The following is a 26,003-nucleotide window of genomic DNA, read 5'->3' on the forward strand; positions in this document are numbered from 1 at the left end:
GCCTGAGGCCGGTTGGACATACTGCCAAATTCTCTAAAGCGATATTGGAGGTGGCTTATGGTAGAGAAATTAACATTCAATTCCCTGGCAACAGCTCGTGGATTTTCCCGCAGTCAGCATGCCAACACTTGAGACATCTGTGGCATTGTCAAAACTGCATATTTTAGTGGGCTTTTATTGTCCCCAGCACAAGGTGCACCTGTGTAATGACCATGCTGTTTAATCATCTTCTTGATATGCCACACCTGTCAGGTGCATGGATTATCTTGACAAAGAATAAAATGCTCACTAACAGGGATGTAAACAAATGTGTGCACAACATTGAGAAATTAGCTTTGGAATTTCAAGAATCTTTTATTTCAATTCATGAAACATGGGACCAACACTTTACATGTTGAGTTTATATTTTCAGTGTAGATGTTTAGACATAAGCCTGCACACATGCTGTGTCATTGTGATAATGTTAGCTCTTACAAAAAGGGACCCCAGTAAAGCAGTGGATTACAGGATATGACCTACAGTATATAGCATTGGAGAAGTAACTCTGAGAATATAGTTATCAGAAAATATACCAAGCACTGTACACTAAAGCTACCCTTAATACAAATATAGTTCAGTTAACTAAAGAAAGTGACTTTGAAAAAGTAGTTCAATACATTCAAACTACTTTGATATACTGACCATCTAAATGTGAAATGTCAGACTACAAAATGCAAGTTCACTCTGGAGTCAGGTGTTAACTGAATGTGTCATTTAGACTATTAAACACAGTATGTTTCCAGTGATTAGGCAGGTCTGATGAAAAAGAAACAAAATGTTTGCCTACTTTAAATATATTTTATTTCTGGCAAAAAAAGTATTGTGTAGTTCCATTAGTTAACTACACCACTATATAGCAAACAAGTAATGGAAACACTAAAAACACCACCAAGATTTGAATTTAGTTCAACTACCACCAAGCTACTGCAAAATGTAGTTAAATTACTAGTTAAACTACATGCAGTTCACTACTCCTTACCACTACCTATACACACCTTGCCTTTCCCATGACTTTTCTAGTCTATTGGCCTTATTGTGAAATGCACCCCCCCACACAAAAAACATTGTCAAAAATGTAAAGAGAGACTTGAGACAATTTCTATTTATTTAGATGGTATGCAATCTGATAGACAACGAGACCGATGTTTTGAAATAACTCAATATGTTTAATTGAAAATAATGGTGTTTGTCTGTAATAATCAGCTATTCATTCTGTAATAACCACCTATTCATTCTGTAATAACCAGCTATTCATTCTGTAATAACCACCTATTCATTCTGTAATAACCACCTATTCATTCTGTAATAACCACCTATTCATTCTGTAATAACCACCTATTCATTCTGTAATAACCACCTATTCATTCTGTAATAACCACCTATTCATTCTGTAATAACCACCTATTCAGCCTTTTCTTCTTCTGTATTCCTCACACAATTCACTTCCAACAAGCACCATACATCTTAAGCAACACCCTCTTTCAAACCTGGTACAAAACATACTTTACTTTCTCCCTTTGGTTATCAATATAGCAAGGCACTGTTCGCCTGGGTTACCACGAGTGTTGTCATAACACAGACTGCTCAAGTAAAACCACATGCTGTTGAAGAACTAATAAAATACTGTTTAAAAAGGCTAAAAAACCATTGCGCTTTGTTTAGAGACCTCATCTGGTCCTATGAAAAGTGAAGGATAATAAACGTATTCACTGAGACCAACTAAGGGGCTTGCACTAGCAAAAACCCCCAAAACTTTCATAACCATAATACATAGTTTCAATATTTTTATTAAAAACAATGAATATCCAAAATGTTAGGACTAAAGCAGACTAGAAGTTGAGGCAACGAGAATTTCATTAAGAACTTAACAGTGCTCTGCAAGGTAAGGTTGTCCGTGCACTGTAACAGCAAGACATATAGAATCTAAAAGTAATAAACATACCCACACTGTGGGTGGTTACTTGTTTGTGATGAAGCCACGGTTACACAGTCAGTGAATGGACACCAATACTGTACAATGCCGCTAGTGAAGAAGTGTCAGTCAGCTGTTTTACAGAAAACATTTCATAAACCCCAATTAAACAAGAATTACAAGATGTGACCAAGTTAGAATGGAAATATTATTTTCAGAGATTGTGGTAGAATGAATTTACAGGTTTATAAGCTTGTTAACAGTTGAAGCTAATTTACAAATGTCTGATCTTGTTCTTACAACCAAGTGCTTCAATAACCCTTCGGAAATGTTACCAAAAGTAAAGCCTAAATGCTCGTCTTTACTCTGTAGGTTTCATTCAACCTTTTGACAGAGACCATGCACCTGAACATTTGGTCACTCAGACTTTTTAGTTGGAAAACAGCACATTTCATACCATCTTAGTTGAAATATAGTCTTCCAGCAGGAGGTTTTTGAAGCAACATGTCCGTCACACATTTGGCTAGTATTATGTCTGCAATGAATGAATGCACCAATGAGCCTTTACAACAGTGTGATGTCAAATGGCAAAAGAGATCTAACATTTTTTTAACAAGTTAATGTTCACATACAGGGATGTACATTGTTGTCCCCAAGTACAGGAAATAGCCATCATGTGATACGCATGTGTCACATCATCCAATCTCGGGGATCTGGAATGTGTGTGTGTGTGTGTGTGTGTGTTTGTCTAGGTTGGGGATGGCAGTGCCTACGTAAAGTCATGGAGTACTTAGGGGGCAATGGAGGTAGTGAAAGAGGAGTTAGCTGTGAAACTTTTGCTCTTAACTGTCTGAGCTCTCCCCTCTCAACGTCATCATATATTCTTCATTAGAAACAAGGTAGCTACACAACAACACAAAATTTAAATGTTACCGTTGTTAACAAGAGTAATCATGTTAAAAGTTGTAAGAATAATCAAATCAGAAATCTGTCCTTAATGGCGTCTGGCGCTCTTGGCGGACCCCTACTCCCGAAGGCTTAGCAATGGTTTAACACTTGTGCTTCATGGCCAGCTGTGGAGAGGGGAGGGAGAGAGAGAGGGGACAAAAAGTAGGCTACATGTCAACAATTGTAAGCTGTGGGGATATATAAACATTATACAGTGACTAAACCAAACGAGAAAGCTATTTAACTAAACATTTCTTTAACAGCCCCTCTGAATAGATGGCTTGGGGTTGCCACAAATCATTCAAAAAAATCTGCCTAAAAAAGTATCAAAACAAAGTGAGATGCAAAATCTATTAATCCGTCAATTAACCAGTCAATTCTTAAGTTAGCTAGCACATTCAAAACCAACCACCAACTACTTTCCCAACTGGTGGAAGCTAACATGGTTGGCATGGTGAGTAAAAGAACAGGGTCTATTCTCTAGGCAGAGAGGAATGATAGCTTTTAGAGTGGTGCTATTCCTCAGGCTTGGTAAGAGGCCCAAGCCCCAGTGTTTTCATCACCCTGGCTCATTAACAAGGGTTCTAATAGGCCTGGCTGGAGGTTCATTAGAGAAAAGGCCAGGCCACCAATCTAATTCACACACAGAGACGTGCGCACACACACACTTTACTCACCTACAGTTAAAAATAGAGGGTTGAAATCCTCAGAGCTAACAAGTGGGGGCAGCAGAGCTGCAGCACAGACAGCCGTGCTGTGGGGATGGTGAGAGCACAACAGTGCTGCAATTGGGACTGTCACAGAGCCTAAGCAGGTGGGAGACACTGCAGAGACGGACTAACCGAACCTGCAGTGCGGTTTCTTGCTCCAGGTCACCTTGACACAGAACTTCTTCCTTGTTACGAAGTCCTGCACAAGATACCGTATGCTCTCAGCTTCAACCAAAAGAATACTGGATCACAGGTAGAAATGATATCTTGTTCAATGGCATGACAAGGGGGAAACGTTTACAAGATTCTCACCACAAACCTGCCTTCTTACTGTACAATAGTTGGCAGATATACAACGTTCCCAACTCTTACTTAACATCAAGACTCAAGAGGGGGAAAGATTATTTACTTCATGTTTTGAAGGATTTTAGTTTAATGTTATCCCCAGGCAGAAAAGACATTGCAGAATGCATTTACTGTAGCTAGCTAACACCAAATGACACAGTGGTTATCCAAGTATAGGGCTGCAGTTTAACACAGTCACATACTGTACATGCTTAAGTGAGTCTTAACTTTTCAAAAAAGTGCAAGACAACCAATTAATTAAATAGCCCGTATAAGCATCTAATAGCCGAATAGGGAAGTGGATGACTGGGCCTGTATGGCATGGGGAGTTAAAGGGCCATTCTCTGAGTTAAAGAGTGTTCCCATGAGCTTGATTAATTTCACACCACAGGGTCTTTATCTGTTAACAGTGAGAGGCTGACCATGTCCCATCAAATGGCTTTCAATTAGACCGCCATTGCAGTCGTGTTCAAAATGAATGTTTTATAAACAAATGAATTGGCGTTCCAGTCCAGAGTGGATAGAACAGTGGGTCAACCGAAGTGGGAAGAACCCGTTTTTACAGGAGATGACAGAAGCAGGCTTGAAAAAAAATGCTAGCTACTTAAAAAGTTATTGGAATTGATCACAGTCGTGGGCGCGTGCTAGAAGCAGAGAATGATTCATTTCTCATTATATTTCTTCCTCCCGTTTTTGTAGCAAAACCATATTATGCTAATGACAATGTTAAGCAGCAGGTGATTCGTTTTACTTGTGTGAGGGATACAGTTGGATGGAGAGGATGAGAGAAGCCCATGGAGAAGAGCTGGGATGGACAGAATAGAGGAAGGCACTGTGGAGAGGGGGACTCCTAACAAGAACATCAAGCTATAGTGAACCAGAAGCAACAAACTAACCACTTCAACTGAATCACCTCAAGAAGTAGAACACTGTTAGATCTTTCTTCTACCGAGTTTACATTTTCATGATAGATGGGATGAATTTTTAGTCAAATACAATTGGGAAATGTGGGTTACATGGTATCACTATGTGGTAATGTGTGATTATGTTTTAGCAATGTTATAGTGTATACCTACTGTAGGGCCTACATTTGATCTGTTCAGTTCATGTGGTGAGGAAAAATTCCCCAAGCCCTTGTAATGATCTGATATGTGACACGTGTGTGTGTGTGTGTGTGTGTGTCACCTTGTGTGCGGTGACTGAGAACTGCTCAGCACTGTTCTTCATCTCCCCTGTTTTCTCCTCTGCCCGGCTTAACCGCTCCCCTCGCTCGTTCAGAGCCTGGCTGGCCTTCTGTACAGCACTGGTCACACTGTCTGCTGCAGAGTGGAGTATACTGTTACCTGGAGAGGAGAGAGAAATGGGGAGCAGGGGGGATAAGAGATGGGATAAATATAATACAGTATACAGTGCCTTGGTGGAGAAGAGGGTGAGGTGCTGCAGTTGCAACAGAGTATGAATCACTATCAAAAAAATAACTCAATGCAGCAGTGACATGAGCCTTACAGAAATGCTCTGCATTAGTAGTTAATGTTGATGTTTCATTCAGCATCCCTGGCCGGACTTTGATTATTGACAAGGAACAGGTGAAAAACAGGGTTACTCCAATCAGGGACGTTCTAGGAAGCCAGCTAATGAGTTTTTCTACAGAGATTGGTTTCCTGTAAGAAATGAGCCAATGAAATAAACGTGTCACACTCCTCGTTTACAAAGCTTAGATCTGTCAATCACGCCATTTCTCTCAAATGAAATGAAACAACCAACTCGCTAACTAAAAGCATTCCAAATAGCTCCAGGTGTTTCTCAAGGGTTTTTATTCTGATTTTCTTTAGTAAAGCTTTAGTGGCAGCTCCTTCTCTTTTCCTCCTCTCAGACGGTGTGATAATAGCAGAGCGGGAACGAGTGTGTTCGACTTTGAACCGCTTGCGCTGGCGGCACAGCTGTGTGGATGAGAGGAAATAACAGAACACGGTCTTCCTCCGATAGCACCGACCCTGCGGATGTTTCAAACTGGCAAGCTATTCATCTACGGCTTTGGGGAGCGCCGCCTGCCGTCGACTAGCACTACGCTAACAATCCTTGCTTTAGGTTGGGGACCGCCGTCTGCTCAAAACTTTCACTTCAGAGCCATTACCCTGGCGCAGTGCCAGTACTGTATAATCATCGCTTTATGTGGCGATATATCCAAGGGCAGCGTGCCACTTTGAATAGTTTTGAGCATTGCTTTTCCTTTGAAGTGTCTAATGTTGACCTGGCTGGGGTTATTTGGTTGCCTGGGAAAGAAGACAATGGGGAGGTTTTTCCGATCAGTTGTTCCAAAGTTGTGAACAAGTCATTCTTTCAACGAAACTAGGGACTGGTACTGCAACTTTCTGTATGAACAATGGACAAAAAAAAAGGCAAAAGAAAACAAAAAAAAAAGAGTCCAGATTTGATAATGTGCTCCTCTCAACTGGCTAGTTGTGGAAGGAATAAGAAATAGAGCGGAACTCAATGTAAATGAGGCCTTCAGTGTTAGATAAGAAATATGGGGTTAGAGTTCAGTTCCAAACAGCCCATGAGATCAAAGCCAATCATAAACAAATCACAGAGCCAATTCTATAACGGGGCTTTGACAATATAACAAATCATCCAATATGTCCCCTCTCCCCACTTCTTCAAAGGGTCTCTAGTTAAAAGACAATATTGCTTCCATTTATTCTTTGAGATAATTGAATAGGAAGACCGAGGACATCCAGGTTCTGCTGCAGGAGTGAGAAGCCACTAAAGATATTGAACACAGCCAGTCATTTTAACATGTCCTCCCAAAGGGAACCCATACTGTAGAGTGTAGGCTATGCAGTGCTGTCCTGTGGCGCCCAGGCAGGTACGCTGACTGATAAATAATTGGAGTTGTGGCGCAGCGGGTTAAATGACAGCCCAAAGCAGACGGGATGCCAGCTGGTGTTCCTCTTCTCTCCTCTGCTTTCCTTCAAAGGAAGTTAACTTGATCAAGTAAAATCCATTTCATGCAACGCTAGCTAGTGGTAAAGCAACCCATTGGATTCCACAACACTTCCAGTAGATACTCACCCCAAAGCTAGATTCCACATTTTCATGGATAATGGAATAAATTAAGAGTACAGAGACACTACACATTTTCGAGCCAAACCCAGCGCCATCACCACAGTTCCAACATTTTTCCAGCATTTCGCCTTGCAGAAGATCTCCAAGTCGAAAGGTTTTGGCTAGGCTCTGGGTTTAATTACAGTGTAGGGAAGGAGAAGTGTGTTAATCTAGCTTTGCTGTGGCCTCCATCTTCTTCACAGTATTGAAATAAAGACTTGTACTGGGACACAAGTGACATGTCTCCCTCTACATCACCCTTCCCATCCTTTAATAAATAAAACCCTCTCCTTCCCCTGAGAGCAGAGATGGGATGAGACCTCTTCACCTCCATCCACATCCCTTTAATCCCCTCTCTCCGCTAAGAGAGGGCCCAGAGATTAACACTCCCCTCATCCCACACACTCTTCCCTCTTTCCCGACTCTCACTCCATTCCCTGGGCTGGGCAATTTCAGCCAGCTGCTGGTTGAGTCCGCTCCTACGGTGAATGTAATTTAAAAGAGTAGCAGGGAGGCAGGTTGTGTGGTGACTTAAGGCCCTGGGTCTTTACTCTGTAGAGTTGATGAAGGTGCAGTCATTCTGTAACGGAGATTTGGAAGGAGTGACGGAGCGCATGGTGATTCAACTCTCTGTCCTCTGGTGGTTCTATTGAGGTTTCTCTTTACAAGAACATGGGGGAGTGATGTCTTGCTTTTAACAAGCACCTCTGGGTTGGTTTTTCAGGAAACCAAAGTAATCTCTGCTCAGAGAAAAATGTAACTTCAGTGTTACAAAAAGGGTTGAGAGCTGGCACATTTTTGGGGGGAGAAATTTGTTACGATCATGTATGTGTTTGGCTGGTGAGTTTTTCCTGAAATGGTTCGCAGACTATCCCTGTAAAGGAATCTAACCTTCCTGAAGCTGTGTCCTATGACCAGGGAACTCCTACTTCAACAATGGAGGGAGAATGCGTTTCTACATCCCCATGATATCAATATAATCAGGGCGCGCCTGTAAAACAAAAAGGCAAAACCTTGTTTCTGCAACAAAAGTTAAAGAAAAGTGAAATGCCCCACAATGAACCCAGTAGAGAGAAAGATGATCCAAAAACACGATTCCATGGCGATTCTATTCCTTGAGCCTTTGACCTCAATAATGAAGTGACCACAAGTCAGGCCGACACAATGTAATGTTGTGGTTGTGAACCTTTTGAATGTGCAGGAACATGACGATGACTGTCAATCGCCACTTTCTCTCAAAGCCTGCTTGATTGGTTATGCCACTCAGAGTTTCCCAAACTCGGTCCTAGCCCCCAACATCTCACCTCAGGTGCACGTTTTGGTTTTTGCTCTAACACTACACAGCTGATTCAAATAATCAAAGCTTGATGAGTTAGTTATTTGAATCAGCTGTATAGTGCTAGGCAAAAAAACAAAAGGTGCACCCAGGGGAGGTGCCATACACTCAGGCATACATTCTTAGAGGCACATGCATGCTTGCTAGCATAAACACACCCTTGCATAGGGCTATCTTAAAGAGGTAAGCTCAAGCAGAGTCAATTACCATCCAGTATGAATAGTGTACCAGTATGTTGCCCTGAGGCAGTCTCTGTGTAGGTGTGGTAGGACAGAGGGTAGAGACCAGAGATGGGTTCTATATCTATGGTAGAGAGACTCTCCTGTAAAGTACAGCCCCACCTACTCATCTGTACATTACACATTTCATCAAAAGCTTTCCATATGACCAAAGGGCCTTTGTCGTTGTTCCCCTTAAAGCAGAGTTACTGGAAAATGGAACAGCTGTAGCATTGTGTAGCTACAGTAACTCACTCCCCTGTCATCCTTAGTTTGTCAGTAAGAATTTCACACCCTGCAGCTCAACATGGTGCTGCACATGCTGTGCACAGCGACAGGGACGGGGAGAGGAGGAGACGAGAGTTGAGAGAGCTGTAGTGCTCAAGAGAAGGCAAAACAGATAGTGAGAAAGGGAGAGTGAGAAGGATACACAGCAGTCAATAGAGACTGACGTAGGCAACACAGGATGAACTCAATGTCACCCACCCAGAGCTCCCCAAAAGGATGGCATCACACCGGGCATACTGCTGTACCCACCGAACTCCCCCCAAGGAGACAAATCCATTGAACGTTCCTTAACTCCCCCCCTACACTTTTCTGCTGTCTAATTCATGCAAATCTTGACATTAACTTCTAACCTAAGCCCCTGTTTTCTTCTTAATACAGTGTTAATCCACTTTTTTAAAGTCATTAGGAGAAAGGGTAAGATTCTTCTGACATTCTCAGCATGGTTACAGTAGAGTTGTGCATTCATTTTGGCACTACTCTGCTAATAGGGTTGCAGCAGTCAGGGAGTGGGGATGCTAATGGAGACAAACATGGAACATTCTGTCCCTGACCCCAAGAGACACTGTAGGTCTAATGGAGCAAATTGCTACTAGGTATTCAAGTACCGTAACGTCCATGAAAGTTTAAAGAGATAAACGTCAGGGTTGCATATTATACTGAAAAACCATAACCCTGTTCATAATGGCCTTGTTTATATTAGTTCAAGGAGAGTTTGAGGATGAATCGGTATTGAGGTGACTATAGTAGGTAATGCTCATTTTGTCATTTACTGTCCTTGTGCTTGAGGTGGTGAGAAGGTAAGACTTAAGTTGATGACATGGTTCCTCTGAGTCAATGAGCTGGTTTAATCTGAAAGGCTGTCAGTGAGGTGATCGTCCATCTACATAACTCACATAAGCGGTGCATCTTAAAAGGGGAGTCCTTTCTGTACACCGGGCCCTCAAAATGACAGTATCACACTTGGAAGTCGTATACTCTGTGTGCATACAGATATTCTAGAACACACACTGTACATTCTGTAAGCCATCAAATGTTATATAATTCATTGAAGATCGAAGATTTAGGAGCTTAACTGCCTTGTTAGTAAAATGATGAATTATTTTAGTTGAATGTAAAATGTGTTTCCTGCTTACCTTCTAAGAGTAGCCGGCGACCTTGGCGTCGACTGTTTAAAACAACTTCTTTCCTCATTCTGCTCAAAAAGACCTTGCAACGGAAAACGACTGAATCTACAGTTTCATCGTCTGTGACAAGAAAATGGAAAAGGAATGTCTTCATTTGGGTTTGTTTTTGTTATTTTATCTGTTAGACAGAATAAATGACTATGTTGGATAATACTTATTACAACACACTACAGTTTGTTCTAATATGGTCATTTTTGTTAACTTTGGTTAAATCATGTAATAGACTTACTGTTTTACTTTATTAAAAGGGGTATTAAAAGGGTTTTGTTCAAACAGTGAAGTAGGAAAGAAATCAAATATTTGAATTTTGGGTAACTGGAATAGATTAGGGAAGTTAGGGTACCGTTTAAGTAGAAATGAAGCATTGTTTGTTATTAACTTGATGAAAAGGTAGCCTATATTCTAACACGTTTTCACTTGAGTTGTATTTGACTGCATAATCTACGGTTTCCCATAAGAAATCTCACAACAGTTTAAAATGGTGTGAAGAAGTCTTCTTGAAGTGCCCTCCTGACAGTAAGCATTTGCATGATGGTTTCCAAAATGATTCAATAGCTAATAAAAAGGAGTGTATAATAGCATTTAGCATCCTAGAATTAAAAAACTGATGAAAGCAAGCAGCCAATATTTTAAACGCCCTCTCACTATTCTAAGACATGCTCTGCCACTTAAGCAGAGGTCCATGAGAGTCTGTGGGGAAGAGTGCGTGCTGCAGCCTCAGTCGATCCTGATAACATGGCATTAACAAAATGAGTCCAGCAACGCTGCTTTAATCAGGCCCTATTACACGGCCCATCAGGTATCACTACACAGGTTCCTGGCTGCACATCTCCTCCACAGTGTTCTCTAAAGGGAGTTTACAGTCTCTGGATGAGGGAGGCTTTTCGTGCATCACCTACACATAACTAGTGAGGCGACAACCAAAAGACGTGACCAAGATGGAAGTCTTTGATGAGAAAATAATGCTTGTCATTATTTAACCATATGCATTAAGAAAAGGTGCACTCCGTAGTTTAACATTTCAGTCAATAAAGGATAGGACCAGGTGTCCTATTTATGTGTATTTCGGTCTAAATCTCCATTATGTGGAATTCATACCATTACCACAACGGGAAGTACAGCAATGGAGAGTGCCTTCACCCTCACCTTAAAGCCCACCTCTGTATTATAATTCCAGACCTTTCTTCAGATGAAGTAGATCTGCCAGAGTGAACCAGCAGGCCTCTTCAATAAAGGATGAATAAAGTTTGCATAAGCTAACAGAATCCACAGTAAGCCTGACGACCTTGTCCTGTCAAACCTTTACAATCTCTCAACGCATAAGAACAACCGTCCCGGAGTCCGGCCTGCCAATTAATATCATGTTCACTAACACATAGAACTCTGCCTCACTAAAACGGTGGCAAAGTGACAAGCCATTTCTTTGTGTTTGCCCAGCTAACAAAGACGAGCTCTTGTGTAGAATAGATAATTGCCTGTCAGGGTGACCCAGTGTAGAGTAAGCGCCTCTGTTCTGTGTTAAAGGCAAATCTAACCAGCAAGAAAGGGCAATATCCCAGAATCCTCGTGGATCATTAGGCCCTGTGTGTTCTAGCAATGTAGTAAAAAGTATGTTATCAAAGGCACCTCAATTACGACAACTGGTCTATTAAAGCCTTCAACACACAAACACAACCACCATAATAGTGATCGTGTCAACCCCAACAAGGTAGTGTGTAAACAACATGGTTTCTGACCCTTTGACTCAATGTGTTCTTGGTGACAGTTCAACGGGACAAACCATGTTCATTGTTACATTGACAGCAGGATGTTATTTTTATCCGGGAAGTTAACGAGTCCAGTAAAGCAATACAATACTGTACATTGTGGTTACACTAAAGACGTTCAAGCTATATCTATAACAAACTATCTAATAGTGTATGTGACTTTTGAATAGGGTCCTATACTCCAGAGGTAGTTTCTTCGTCATCCCTATTCCCCATGCTGGTCAGTCAGAAGAGGGGCGTCCCACACAGTTATTGTCCCACACCGGAGCAGCGTCATGATATTTGTTTTGCACGGGTGTGAGACTTAAACTGGAGGGGACAGTGGTGGCAGAACTCTGACATTCTCTTCTTTCTACTGTCACTAGGTCTCTGGCTGTGCGGTCACCTCCGTTGGCAGTCACGCTACTCATTGTGCTTCCTGGGAGCTGAGAGTTGGCTTTGATGTGATTGAACAGGCATGGCGTTGCCAGGTCAATGTCTTTCTATGCTCTATATCCAATCTAAGTCTATTAGATTGAAAGCATTAGCAGATTTGGGGATTGGATATTGATAGTAAAACTAATATTTTGAGTCAATTACTGGTTGAGCTGGTGGTTACATAAATAAACTAAAAACCGTTGCCAAAATACTGGAATAAAGCGTGCTTTGTGTTGGTGTTTAAGTATGTATATGTGTTGTTGCATAAGTGAGACACTACACAACATCCCATTACACCCAGTATGCAGATGACCATTTAACTGGAGTTGTGTGACAGAGTGAATGAGAGTTAGGTCACAGATGTTCTCTGTTTTGTCATATTCTTCAGCCCCCCCGGAGGACAATACAATAACCTCTACCCACACTATAACTACAGCCCAGCCAGCAATACACTACTGTATTTGTCAGGGGTTACACTGTACAAGTTAAATAAGGAAGAAAAACATACAAGCTGTGGTTTATGATGTAGGAGGGAGAAGATCAGGGCAGAGGCATATAGCAATGAGGAGGAGAGGGAACTTTAACAGCAGGAGTAGCTGGGAAAGGAAAGGAACTGTCCTCCACTCAATAGTAATTGGCTAATACAGCTTTTTCTATAGAGGGAATGATCTATTTTTAAATGCATTGTTACAATAATGATCAAGCAGTCCTACGTCTATAAAGAATAAATGATCAGTGTGCAATATTCCTCTCAAAGTAACTGTTTATGAATGTTAATACAAAAAGCTTTTCTGGAGTACGCCCTTTGAATCACATTTGATCAAACACATCTCTCTCTACGATAGCTCCCCTCTCAGGTCTCTAGAACAGGTTTACAGCTGATTAAGAACACGGTCTTCCACAACCCCCTCTCTGGCTCAGGAACACAGAGGAAGCCTTCCCTCTCTACCAGTAGGCTACCTTCTACCTCCCCTGTAAGGATAACATGCTACAACATGGAAATGACTTCATATTGCTTACCTAGGTGGCCAATTCATATAGGAATTGGTTGTGTTGTGAACGTATGTTATTTTGAATATAAGCTTGTGTATATTGTTTAGTTAGAGTGTGGGAGTGAGTTAATATTCCTTGTGACTAAAGATAAGTTCTCAGTGGACTGGTTCTTCCAACATCTCAGGAGTAACTGGATTTAATGATGTTGTATCGGTACAGTTAAATATCATTAGGTAGATTTAATGATGTATCAGTACAGTTAAATATCATTAGGTAGATTTAATGATGTTGTATCATAGTACAGTTAAATATCATTAGGTAGATTTAATGATGTTGTATCAGTAAAGTTAAATATCATTAGGTAGATTTAATGATGTTGTATCATAGTAGTTAAATATCATTAGGTAGATTTAATGATGTTGTATCAGTACAGTTAAATATCATTAGGTAGATTTAATGATGTTGTATCAGTACAGTTACATATCATTAGGTAGATTTAATGATGTATCAGTACAGTTAAATATCATTAGGTAGATTTAATGATGTTGTATCAGTAAAATATCATTAGGTAGATTTAATGATGATGTATCAGTACAGTTAAACATCATTAGGTAGATTTAATGATTTATCAGTACAGTTAAATATCATTAGGTAGATTTAATGATGATGTATCATAGTACAGTTAAACATCATTAGGTAGATTTAATGATGTATCAGTACAGTTAAATATCATTAGGTAGATTTAATGATGTTGTATCAGTACAGTTAAATATCATTAGGTAGATTTAATGATGTTGTATCAGTACAGTTAAATATCATTAGGTAGATTTAATGATGTTGTATCATAGTACAGTTAAATATCATTAGGTAGATTTAATGATGTTGTATCAGTACAGTTAAATATCATTAGGTAGATTTAATGATGTTGTATCAGTACAGTTAAATATCATTAGGTAGATTTAATGATGTTGTATCAGTACAGTTAAATATCATTAGGTAGATTTAATGATGTATCAGTACAGTTAAATATCATTAGGTAGATTTAATGATGTTGTATCAGTACAGTTAAATATCATTAGGTAGATTTAATGATGTTGTATCAGTACAGTTAAATATCATTAGGTAGATTTAATGATGTATCAGTACAGTTAAATATCATTAGGTAGATTTAATGATGTATCAGTACAGTTAAATATCATTAGGTAGATTTAATGATGTATCAGTACAGTTAAATATCATTAGGTAGATTTAATGATGTATCAGTACAGTTAAATATCATTAGGTAGATTTAATGATGTATCAGTACAGTTAAATATCATTAGGTAGATTTAATGATGTTGTATCAGTACAGTTAAATATCATTAGGTAGATTTAATGATGATGTATCAGTACAGTTAAATATCATTAGGTAGATTTAATGATGTATCATAGTAGTTAAACATCATTAGGTAGATTTAATGATGTATCATAGTAGTTAAATATCATTAGGTAGATTTAATGATGTTGTATCAGTACAGTTAAATATCATTAGGTAGATTTAATGATGTTGTATCAGTACAGTTAAATATCATTAGGTAGATTTAATGATGTTGTATCAGTACAGTTAAATATCATTAGGTAGATTTAATGATGATGTATCAGTACAGTTAAATATCATTAGGTAGATTTAATGATGTTGTATCAGTACAGTTAAATATCATTAGGTAGATTTAATGATGTTGTATCAGTACAGTTAAATATCATTAGGTAGATTTAATGATGATGTATCAGTACAGTTAAATATCATTAGGTAGATTTAATGATGTTGTATCAGTACAGTTAAATATCATTAGGTAGATTTAATGATGTTGTATCAGTACAGTTAAATATCATTAGGTAGATTTAATGATGATTTATCAGTACAGTTAAATATCATTAGGTAGATTTAAAGATAATGATGATGTCTCATCGTACAGTTAAACATCATTAAGTAGATTTTTGATGATGTATCATAGTACAGTTAAATATCATTAGGTAGATTTAAATATGCCTTTAGGGAGGGCAATCCTTAAAATGAAAAGTCCTCAAAGTAAATGGGAATAATAACTCGGTCTCGTTATACAACCAATCAGATCTGAACATGTAAGTGGCATTCTCGACATACCTTGGAGTGAGAACACTAGATCTGACTAAGAGCTTTTTCTGGATCAAAATGGGGCTTAGGTGGTGGGCGTGGCCAATGGTGCAGTCGCAGTGACAAAACGTCACTGGCTAATTTCCTGCAATTATATTCATTTTGCCATGTGGCGGAGATGCAATTTTGCAGTTTTAATGCAAATATACTGAAATTCTACACATTATCTTTCCTATTTTCACCCCTTTTTCGTGGTATCCAATTGGTAATTAGAGTCTTGTCATCGCTGCAAGTCCCGTACGGACTCGGAACAGGCGAAGGTCGAGAGCCATACGTCCTTCGAAACACAACCCAACCAAGCCACACTGCTTCTTGACACAATGCCCGCTTAACCCAGATGCACCAGAGGAAACACCGTACACCTGGAAACCGTGTCAGCGTGCATTGTGCCTGGCCCGCCACAGGAGTCGCTAGTGCGTGATGGGACAAGATCCCTGCCGGCCAAACCCTACCCTGGAAGACCCTGGGCCAATTGTGCGCTGCCCCATGGGTCTCGCGGCCGGCTGTGACAGAGCCTGCACCACTCGGGAGGCCCCCACATTATCTTTCCTACATACTTAATATCTGGTTTTAGTCGTTTAAGTTATTGTTTGGACATAGGCGGCATGAAAAAACTGAAAAGGCAGAAAAAACCCTGACTTTCATACAGTTAGTGAGAGCAAGAGAGAGAGAGATGGTGTGTCTTGACACTGTGTCTCTTACCTCCCAGCAGTTTGGACTGACAGTTGACAAATTCTGGCTTGCTCTGAGAGCTGTAGCGCTGGCAGGTGTGGTGGAGGATCTGGATAAAGGTGCACTTTTCGCCGGCCGAGCCAGCCACCCACTGGTCAAAGGCATTGTCAAATGCCAAGTCAAACTCTGGACAGTCCTTATAGAGAGAGATACAGAAACAGAGCAAGAGAGATAGAGAACAAGCATGACCCAGGCAGTAGGTGTTGATATGGGATTTGCCCAAATGAAATGGCTCAGGTCATGTAGGTCAGGAAAAACTCAGCCCTCGGCAGGTAGGTTCAGTGAACTGTAAACTCACTTTGTTGGGGTCACAGCCGTTGACCTGTCTCAGCTGGTCGATGGTCCACATTGACCTCTTGGCGAAGGACGATGAACCTGGGAACTGCTTCACCTTGGTGATGGACACATGGGAAGGCTTCTTATTAGTCACTGGGGAGAAGAAATGAAGTAACATTTAGTTCAAAAATAAAATAAATGATCTGTTAACAATAGTAAGGGATTCAACTTAAATTGAACAAAGTTAGATGCCAAATGTTCATATAATGAAGGTGCTTCATTTTGAACAGAGTGAATGTGAGAACACACTACGGTCACCACAAGCAATGAGAGTGACAAGCTTCCTCCATAGCAGCTGTGTTCAGGAATACAGAAGTCATTGGTGCCAAAAAACAACATAGGCTTATCAGCAAAAGCAACAGAAAATACAGAGCCTTGCGAAAGTATTCGGCCCCCTTGAACTTTGCGATCTTTTGCCACATTTCAGGCTTCAAACATAAAGATATAAAACTGTATTTTTTTGTGAAGAATCAACAACAAGTGGGACACAATCATGAAGTGGAACGACATTTATTGGATATTTCAAACTTTTTTAACAAATCAAAAACTGAAAAATTGGGCGTGCAAAATTATTCAGCCCCTTTACTTTCAGTGCAGCAAACTCTCTCCAGAAGTTCAGTGAGGATCTCTGAATGTTCCAATGATGACCTAAATGACTAATGATGATAAATACAACCCACCTGTGTGTAATCAAGTCTCCGTATAAATGCACCTGCACTGTGATAGTCTCAGAGGTCCGTTAAAAGCGCAGAGAGCATCATGAAGAACAAGGAACACACCAGGCAGGTCCGAGATACTGTTGTGAAGAAGTTTAAAGACGGATTTGGATACAAAAAGATTTCCCAAGCTTTAAACATCCCAAGGAGCACTGTGCAAGCGATAATATTGAAATGGAAGGAGTATCAGACCACTGCAAATCTACCAAGACCTGGCCGTCCCTCTAAACTTTCAGCTCATACAAGGAGAAGACTGATCAGAGATGCAGCCAAGAGGCCCATGATCACTCTGGATGAACTGCAGAGATCTACAGCTGAGGTGGGAGACTCTGTCCATAGGACAACAATCAGTCGTATATTGCACAAATCTGGCCTTTATGGAAGAGTGGCAAGAAGAAAGCCATTTCTTAAAGATATCCATAAAAAGTGTCGTTTAAAGTTTGCCACAAGCCACCTGGGAGACACACCAAACATGTGGAAGAAGGTGCTCTGGTCAGATGAAACCAAAATTGAACGTTTTGGCAACAATGCAAAACCTTATGTTTGGTGTAAAAGCAACACAGCTCATCACCCTGAACACACCATCCCCACTGTCAAACATGGTGGTGGCAGCATCATGGTTTGGGCCTGCTTTTCTTCAGCAGGGACAGGGAAGATGGTTAAAATTGATGGGAAGATGGATGGAGCCAAATACAGGACCATTCTGGAAGAAAACCTGATGGAGTCTGCAAAAGACCTGAGACTGGGACGGAGATTTGTCTTCCAACAAGACAATGATCCAAAACATAAAGCAAAATCTACAATGGAATGGTTCAAAAATAAACATATCCAGGTGTTAGAATGGCCAAGTCAAAGTCCAGACCTGAATCCAATCGAGAATCTGTGGAAAGAACTGAAAACTGCTGTTCACAAATGCTCTCCATCCAACCTCACTGAGCTCGAGCTGTTTTGCAAGGAGGAATGGGAAAAAATGTCAGTCTCTCGATGTGCAAAACTGATAGAGACATACCCCAAGCGACTTACAGCTGTAATCGCAGCAAAAGGTGGCGCTACAAAGTATTAACTTAAGGGGGCTGAATAATTTTGCACGCCCAATTTTTCAGTTTTTGATTTGTTAAACAAGTTTGAAATATCCAATAAATGTCGTTCCACTTCATGATTGTGTCCCACTTGTTGTTGATTCTTCCCAAAAAAATACAGTTTTATATCTTTATGTTTGAAGCCTGAAATGTGGCAAAAGGTCGCAAAGTTCAAGGGGGCCGAATACTTTCGCAAGGCACTGTAAAAAGCATTTTTCCCCCTGAGAGACAGCCTAGCCTAATGTTGACCAGACCTCCCTGTGGCCGGGCCTTAGACATTATAGTTATCCAGTCAAAATATGCCTACTAATCTTTAATTTACTTCCAATGGGAGCGATCGTCTTTAACCAACCACACAGTGTCTGACACAGTGTCTGACAGTACGATAAGGTGCAGTGTGACAAAGAAAATAAAAAGTTTACTTCGTTGGTCTTGTCAGAGTCTGCGGTTATGGCACCTTTTACACTTCACCAGATGCAACTCACACCAAAGAAAAGCACCCGTTTGTATTGATAAAAATGATGCATTTCATTCAGTCCTCTGTTGACTAAATCTAAGTGGATATCAAGAACGGCTAAATCCTTGTGGTAGATAATCTACTCTCAGTATCTGGAGGAAGAGGGAAAGTATAAATCAACACGTGTGGTTGAACCAAAGAGGAGCACTCATATTAGTGAGTATGGCCTGAGGCCTACTGTAGTATCTAGTATCCACATCCTGCCCTGTGACATCACCAGAATATCACCACACCTCCCTGTAGCCCAGACTCTTTCCATGGATCAAAGCGCTGTGATTACAGATCATCCTGTTCAGTGTTCCGTCATGTGTCAGAACCACTGCATGCGTGCACAGCTGGATCCAAGCACGCCAATATCTTTTGGAAGGGCCTACGTGCTCCTGTGTTGTTTCTGCTGGCTCAAATACCAGGCCACTGTTTCTGCCGCTGTGTCTTTCTGGATAGACAGATAGGCCTTGTGTAGGTCACTCGTATTCTGTTCCGAGTTTGGTTTCCAAAACACAGTCCCATCTGGGCAGGTTGTTATCGGTTACCGACATGTTTTTGAGGCCTAGTGTCCGACCAAGCCCTTCTCCTGTTTTTCACATGGTCTTTTAATAACATAGGTAGGGCTAGATCCCTGTCTGTTTTTTGCATCATCCTGTTTGTTGTGATTGTATCTCTTTGGCGAGGGGAGATGTTTGGATATATTGTACATTTATACAGCTGTATCTAACAGCGGAAGTTGTTGACTTTGATCTCAGGGGCATGGTGTGAAGAGTCCCGTTTTCTACCTGAGCCACGTGGTGCTTCTGGTAAGATCTACTCTGTTCATTTTGATATTACAGACTTCCAGTGAGCACTGGAAGCACTTTCGGTTTAACCAGTAAAATTACGCATCTACAAAGTGGAAATGGTTTCTTTAAATGGTTCTTCTTGACTAGCACGCCTACAGAGAACAGCGAGAACGAGTCAGTCAGCCATGACAGGAGGCATGAAGGGATCCGATGACCGCAACTTTTTGCCAGTCCTGTCAGGTCCAGTGACAGTGTGTTTGTGCCCATAGGTGACATTGTTGCCAGTGATGTCTGGTGAGGACCTGCCTTATGACAGGCCTACAAGCCCTCAGTCCAGCCTCTCTCAGCCTATTGCAGACAGTCTGAGCACTGATGGAGGGATTGTGCGTTGCTGGTGTAACTCGGGCAGTTGTTACCATCCTGTACCCATCCCGCAGGTGCGATGTTCGGATGTTACACGTGGTCTGCAACTGTGAGGACGATCAGCTTTCCATCCTGTCTCCCCGTAGCACTGTCTTAGGCATCTCACAGTATGGAGATTGCAATTTATTGCCCTGGACACATCTGCAGTCCTCATGCCTCCTTGCATCTTTCTGCTGGATTTTTTCAGGGTCAGTAGAAAGGCCTCTTTAGTGTCGTAAGTTTCCAAAACTGTGACCTTAATTGCCTACAATCTGTAAGGTGTTAATGTCTTTATGACTGTTCCACAGATGCATGTTAAAACCCTTTGTAAAGAAGATCTGTGAAAATATTTGGATTTTTACAAATGATCTGAAAGACAGGGAAAGACAGGGTCCTGAAAAAGGGCCGTTAGTTTTTTTCCTTCTGAGTTTAGGTATTTGAAGTTGTCCACATATTCTAAGTCAAAACCGTCCAGAGTAGTGATGCTAGACGGGCGGGCGGGTAGAGATCGGTTGAAGAGCATGCATTTAGCTTTGCTTGCATTTAAGAGCAGTTGGAGGCCACGGAAGGAGTGTTGTATGGCATTGAAGCTCGTCTGGAGGTTTGTTAACACAGTGTCCAAAGATGGACCAGAAGTATACAGAATGGTGTCGTCTGAGTAGAGGCGAATGAGAGAATAACCAGCAGCAAGAGCGACATCATTGATGTTTACAGAGAAAATAGTTGGTCCGAGAATTGAGCCCTGTGGCACCCCCATAGAGACTGCCAGAGGTCCGGACAACAGGCCCTCCGATTTGACACACTGAACTCTATCTGAGAAGTAGTTGGTGAACCTGGCGAGGCAGTCATTTGAGAAACCGAGGCAGTTTAGTCTGCTGATAAGAATGCAGTGATCGACCTGGCCAAGGCTTTCGACTCTGTCAATGAAAACGGCTGCACAGTATTGTCTTTTATCAACGGCAGTTATGATATCGTTTAGGACCTTGAGTGTGGCTGAGGTGCACCCATGACCAGCTCGGAAACCTGATTGCGGAGAAGGTACGGTGGGATTCTAAAAATGGTAGGTGATCTGTTTGTTAACTTGGCTTTCGAAGACATTAGAAAGGCAGGGCAGAATAGATGTCTGTAACATACAGTGCCGACCGCAAAGCAATTCTCCCAAAATGGATTAAACAGCCAAATGGTTCTACTGTACAGTGGTTCTACTGCAAGTTGGGAGAGGCGGTGGATAATGAGTGTCTTCTACAAAATATCAGAGAGAGAGAGAGTAGACTACTCTGCTGAGACCATAATATTGAATTGCCATCATTCCAACCCCTTTGGCACCGATGCCAAATGAAAAGTGTGAGCTGCCTGCTGATCATAAGACAATACCAAACTGTATACAGAAATTAAGAGGCAGAAATAAATGGACCTGAAAGTAAAGTAAGAGCTCTATAGAATGAAGTACTGTAGGCCTGGTTTTAAAGAATCACTTAGGAAGAGGCTGCGGTAAGATAAAATGTCAAACTTATGTCATCGCTCAAAATAACGGCTCAAAATAACAGTGCATGCAAATCAATAAAGTCATGGAGATTGACAACAAGAAGTGTTATGATTCTTCCCCTTTGGGACCGAACAGCCTTGACTAACAGATCCATCATTAGCATATTCCTCTGCTCAATGGGAAGGCAGCAAATTACAGGCTTCGTGGCGAGCTCGCTTTCAAAACAATCTGCTTGATTGAATAACGGTTATGTAAAGCTTGGGGAAACAACGGGAGAAATGCATCTGAAATGATCCGTTACAGAAGTGAAGTAAAAATACACCTAGAACTGTTTGGGGAAGACATGTTTGTTTTGCTCTTTCGTTGGAGAAATATGATTGGCATTGTCTCAAGAAATAGGATGGATTTCTCTGTTAGAGGACAAGGCTCATCAGTTAATGAGTGCTGAAATCTCAGGGCCACTCGGCTGTACTCTCAACACTCTGAATTAAACAAGCAGACATCTGAGCCGATCCAATCAGTTTCTTATGCTGCTGTTGACTCCTACCTTGTCTGAGTTTGTCTCCATGTTATCAGACAATTACTACATTCCATCAGAGACCTTGGCTCCAATGTCAGAGAAAGGATTGTGAGAAAACAAAGGTCCCTCAAAGGAAGTTCACACTGTAATCATGATTCTGTTTTCACTCACTCGAGACTCTAGGGTGTTCCAGTAGATAATGAACATTTGAGATAATGGTTAACATCATATGCAGTAAATGCCAGTTTCAAAGTAGAATTAAGAAGAAGCAACTCAGACATTCGTGTAAATCATTACTTGAAGTCAATGGCAGACTCTCAAAGACCTATCTCTACCATGAAGGAATGAGCATACGTACACACGCATGCATGCACACAGCCACGCCAGGAGGTTCTGAAACATGATTACCCCTCATGCCTGGGCCAGAGACCCCTTCAGAACTTAATATCACTTCACATTATAGGTGTGGACACTTCTGTAGCTCCGCATTTGTCCACCCCCTTTCCATAAAGCACTAAGGTGGATGGGAAAATAAAGCACTCATCAAGCTTGGAAGATGTAAGTGCACCGTTTGACTCACTCTTCCTCTATATGATCAATTTCAAAGCTTTCTCCAGACCAGGTGGGTGAAACCCTGTTAAGAATTAAAATCCTTCAGTCAGATCTGTTCGGCCAGAGTGGCACCGTGGAGAGAGGGAGGGTTACCATGGCAATCTAATCTGCATGGTACAAAAACAACAACTGATTTCACAGGAGGGATGCTATCTGTAGCCGGTTAATTTAGGGCAGCGGTGTCACTCATTAGGCCCTGGGGGCCGCATTGGGTCCGGAGGGTCGCCCTTAAAATGTGTTATATTGCCTCCTGAGTGGCGCAGCGTTCTAAGGCACTGCATCACAGTGCTAAAGGTGTCACTACAGAGTGAGCCAAGGTCATCCGACAATAGACACTGATATCAAGGCCATCCCTGTAGAGATTGCATGTTAAGGTAAATTCTGCAGAGAGTTTGGACTCATTCACTTGGCACGGACCCACGTTCTTGTACGCTAGTTAACATGGTCCGCTGTGATGTTTAAACAGAACGAAAAAGTGAAAGTTCAGAAACAGTGTGGTGAGTGTGGTCAAATGATTTTCCAAAAGCTCTATGGCCAATCACAGCTTTAAAAGTAGGCTAATGTTTCAAGACTCAAACAGCTCTTTCGATTCACTGGAAACCATGTATACAGAGGGATAAACAAACAAGCGAGCTGACTGGTTTCTGAGTCAGTGAAGAGGAGATGCCTTCACCATGCTCTAACTTGTTATTATAGTGCTGGAACGACCCATCTAACGCTGCTCTCTGTCTGGGCCTACTACATCATTACTGGTCTATTTAAACCTGCCCCGCTCAGGCTGAACTGGAACACATTGTTACACTCCAACAGAGCCTGTCACTGTGACATGCGCTAGGCTAATACTGGCTAGACAGACCACAGCAGCCCACAACAATCCCGTCCACAGTCAATTCATGGGCTCAGGGACAAGGACCTGCTGTGTGGCCCATGTTAGTGCAGAGTGGAGGCCATGCCATGGCCAGACACTGTGGTAGTGTGGAGAGGACACACCATGGTACCTAACAACGGAGCAATGGAGCGCTGCTTGGTTCAATGCTATGTGAGACCCTTAATCAATCACCCAGCAGATGCAGAAGACATCATTTATTTACACGTGGGAGAAACAGTAGAGAAGTGATTGTCTGTGTTGTCATGTGCATTCTCTTGAACAGTGAAATCTTTATCATACCAAAGACAATGTTGAAGTGGTTATTGTGAAAGCTCTGTCGGCTCAAATCAAATAAAGTTTGATGTGTCACATGCTTTGTAAACAGGTGTAGACTAACAGTGAAATGCTTACTTAAAGGCCCTTCCCAACAATGAAGAGAAACAATTTGAAGTAATAGAAAAATATTAACAAGTAACAAATACACATTGAGTAATGATAACTTGGCTATATACACAGGGTACCAGTACCGAGTCGATGTGCATGGGTATGAGGTAATTGAGGTAGATATGTACATATAGGTAGGGATAAAACTAACTAAGCAACAGAATAGATAATATACTGTAGCAGCAGCATATGTGATGACTCAAAAGAATTAGTGCAAAAACGGTCAAAGCAGATAGTTAAAGGGATAATCCACCCCAAACCACTAATTCCTATTATTAACCATGTTAAATAACACTAAAAGTGAAAACATTTTGTTGTAATAACAAGATCAATATGGTAAAATAATTTAAGGAAATCCATTGCACCGCAAGTCTACTACAAAACTCACAATGCAATGTTCTCCATTTCCCTGGGCTGGCTGGTTAGCTAAGTAGCTAGCCACAAAACATAGCTACACACAATCACACCAAACTCAATATCAACATGTGAAGTAGCTAGCTAGCTGTAAAATCACCTAAACATACTGCGCTGTCAATTTAGGAGTCTCTCACAGAGTTCAACTTGCAGCTTGTCTCTGCAACTGAGCTATAAATGGCGTCTCTGTCCAGAGCGAGAGCAGCATTATGTTGCTTTCCCACAGAGCTAATTTTGAGATGAGAAACGTCATTAGAATCGGATTGTGTTACGATTAGCTTAGCAACCGAGTGACGCAGCATGACACGTGAATGCAATTGGTCGACAGTCAGTTGGGTGGGGCATTTTTCCATTATTTGCCCAATGGGATTGCCATCTCCTTTCTGTAATATATCTGTCTCCTACAGACACGGTGCATTACAACATGGTACTTGAAGGAGAAACGGGCGTTAATAATTTGGTAGACTGTTTAGACTGAGCACATCTATGCGAAATCTGTACTTAGTTATGACGATATAAACAGATGGATGTGTTATAGACAAGTATGATCCAGTGTTTGAAAATGCATTGAACATTTTAGGGGTAGAATGTATAATTTTGTCAGTGAAGAATACCAAAGCTGATTTATTTCAAGGAAACATTTTTTATTGGCGATCTAGTGTATGTCATTGTTTTAAAAGCGTTATGAAATGTGATAGGGGATTACACAAATCTCCAGTGACAAGAATTGTATACCAATTCCTACACAATTTACTATTTTACCCAGTAGGACATTTGGCTTTCACCAAATTGACAGGAGTATCATTGTTTTTATTTATGGGGGTGGATTATACCTTTAAATCAAATAGCTACCTGTACTAACTGTTTAGCACTTTTATGGCTTGGGGATAGAAGCTGTTCAAAGTCCTGTTAGTTCCAGAGTTGGTGCATCGGTACCGCTTGCCGTGTGGTAGCAGAGAGAACCGCCTATGACTTGGGTGGCTGGAGTCTTTGAAAATGTTTATGGCCTTCCTCTGACACCGCCTGGTATAGAGGTCCTGGATGGCAGGGAGCTCGGCCCCAGTGATGAACTGGGCCGTACTCACTATCCTCTGTAGCGTCTTGCAGTCGGATAGTACGCGGTGAAGCAGCCAGTCAAGATGTTGTCAATGGTCCAGCTGTATAACTGAGGATCCAAGGGCCAAATCTTTTCAGCCTCCTGAGGGGGAAGAGTCGTTGTTGTGCCTTCTCCCCAACTGTGTTAGTGTGTGGGGACCATAATTCCTTAGTGATGTTGACACCGAGGAACTTATTCACGACCCGCTCCACTACAGCCCCCTCAGTTCCCTGTAGTCCATCAGCTTCTTTGTCTTGCTGATGTTGAGGGAGAGGTTGTTGTCCTGTCACACAATTTATGGACAGAGATTGAATACATGAAACTCCTGTTCTTTGAGAGTTTACACCCTTCCATTTTTATATCTCAATGACGGGGACAAATCCCAGGCGGTAAAAAAAAAAAAAATGGATTGTAGATATTTTTTATCTCCCTTTAATCCCATATTCAGAGAATATTTTCATAATATGAAAGGGTCTTTGCTGTGGAGGGGAAAAGAACAGTCTGATCAATGAAAAATTGAGATTAACTGACAGAAGCTGACCAAAATTCCTTTTCATCTGCCGACAGTAAC

The 26,003-nt window shown here is 41.2% G+C and overlaps 1 protein-coding gene across 2 annotated transcripts in view; it reads right to left on the bottom strand.

Annotated features, from left to right (window-relative positions):
- Positions 1-334: 334 nt before the first annotated feature.
- The window catches only part of LOC109894388 (syntaxin-binding protein 6), a 105,134-nt gene continuing 79,465 nt past the window's right edge, over positions 335-26,003 (bottom strand). Inside the window, exons 3-7 of one of the 2 annotated variants that reach the window (XM_020487840.2) lie at positions 16,465-16,595; positions 16,137-16,302; positions 10,035-10,145; positions 5,140-5,297; positions 335-3,024 (exon numbers count right to left, since the gene is read on the bottom strand). In XM_020487840.2, coding sequence (XP_020343429.2) covers positions 3,001-3,024; positions 5,140-5,297; positions 10,035-10,145; positions 16,137-16,302; positions 16,465-16,595 — 590 coding nt within the window. In that variant the 3' untranslated portion in view covers positions 335-3,000. The remainder of the gene's footprint in view (positions 3,025-5,139; positions 5,298-10,034; positions 10,146-16,136; positions 16,303-16,464; positions 16,596-26,003) is intronic. The other variant, XM_031828790.1, reaches the window with a different exon arrangement.

Source organism: Oncorhynchus kisutch, linkage group LG7 (genome assembly GCF_002021735.2).
Source record: "Oncorhynchus kisutch isolate 150728-3 linkage group LG7, Okis_V2, whole genome shotgun sequence".
NCBI classification, from domain to species: domain Eukaryota; kingdom Metazoa; phylum Chordata; class Actinopteri; order Salmoniformes; family Salmonidae; genus Oncorhynchus; species Oncorhynchus kisutch.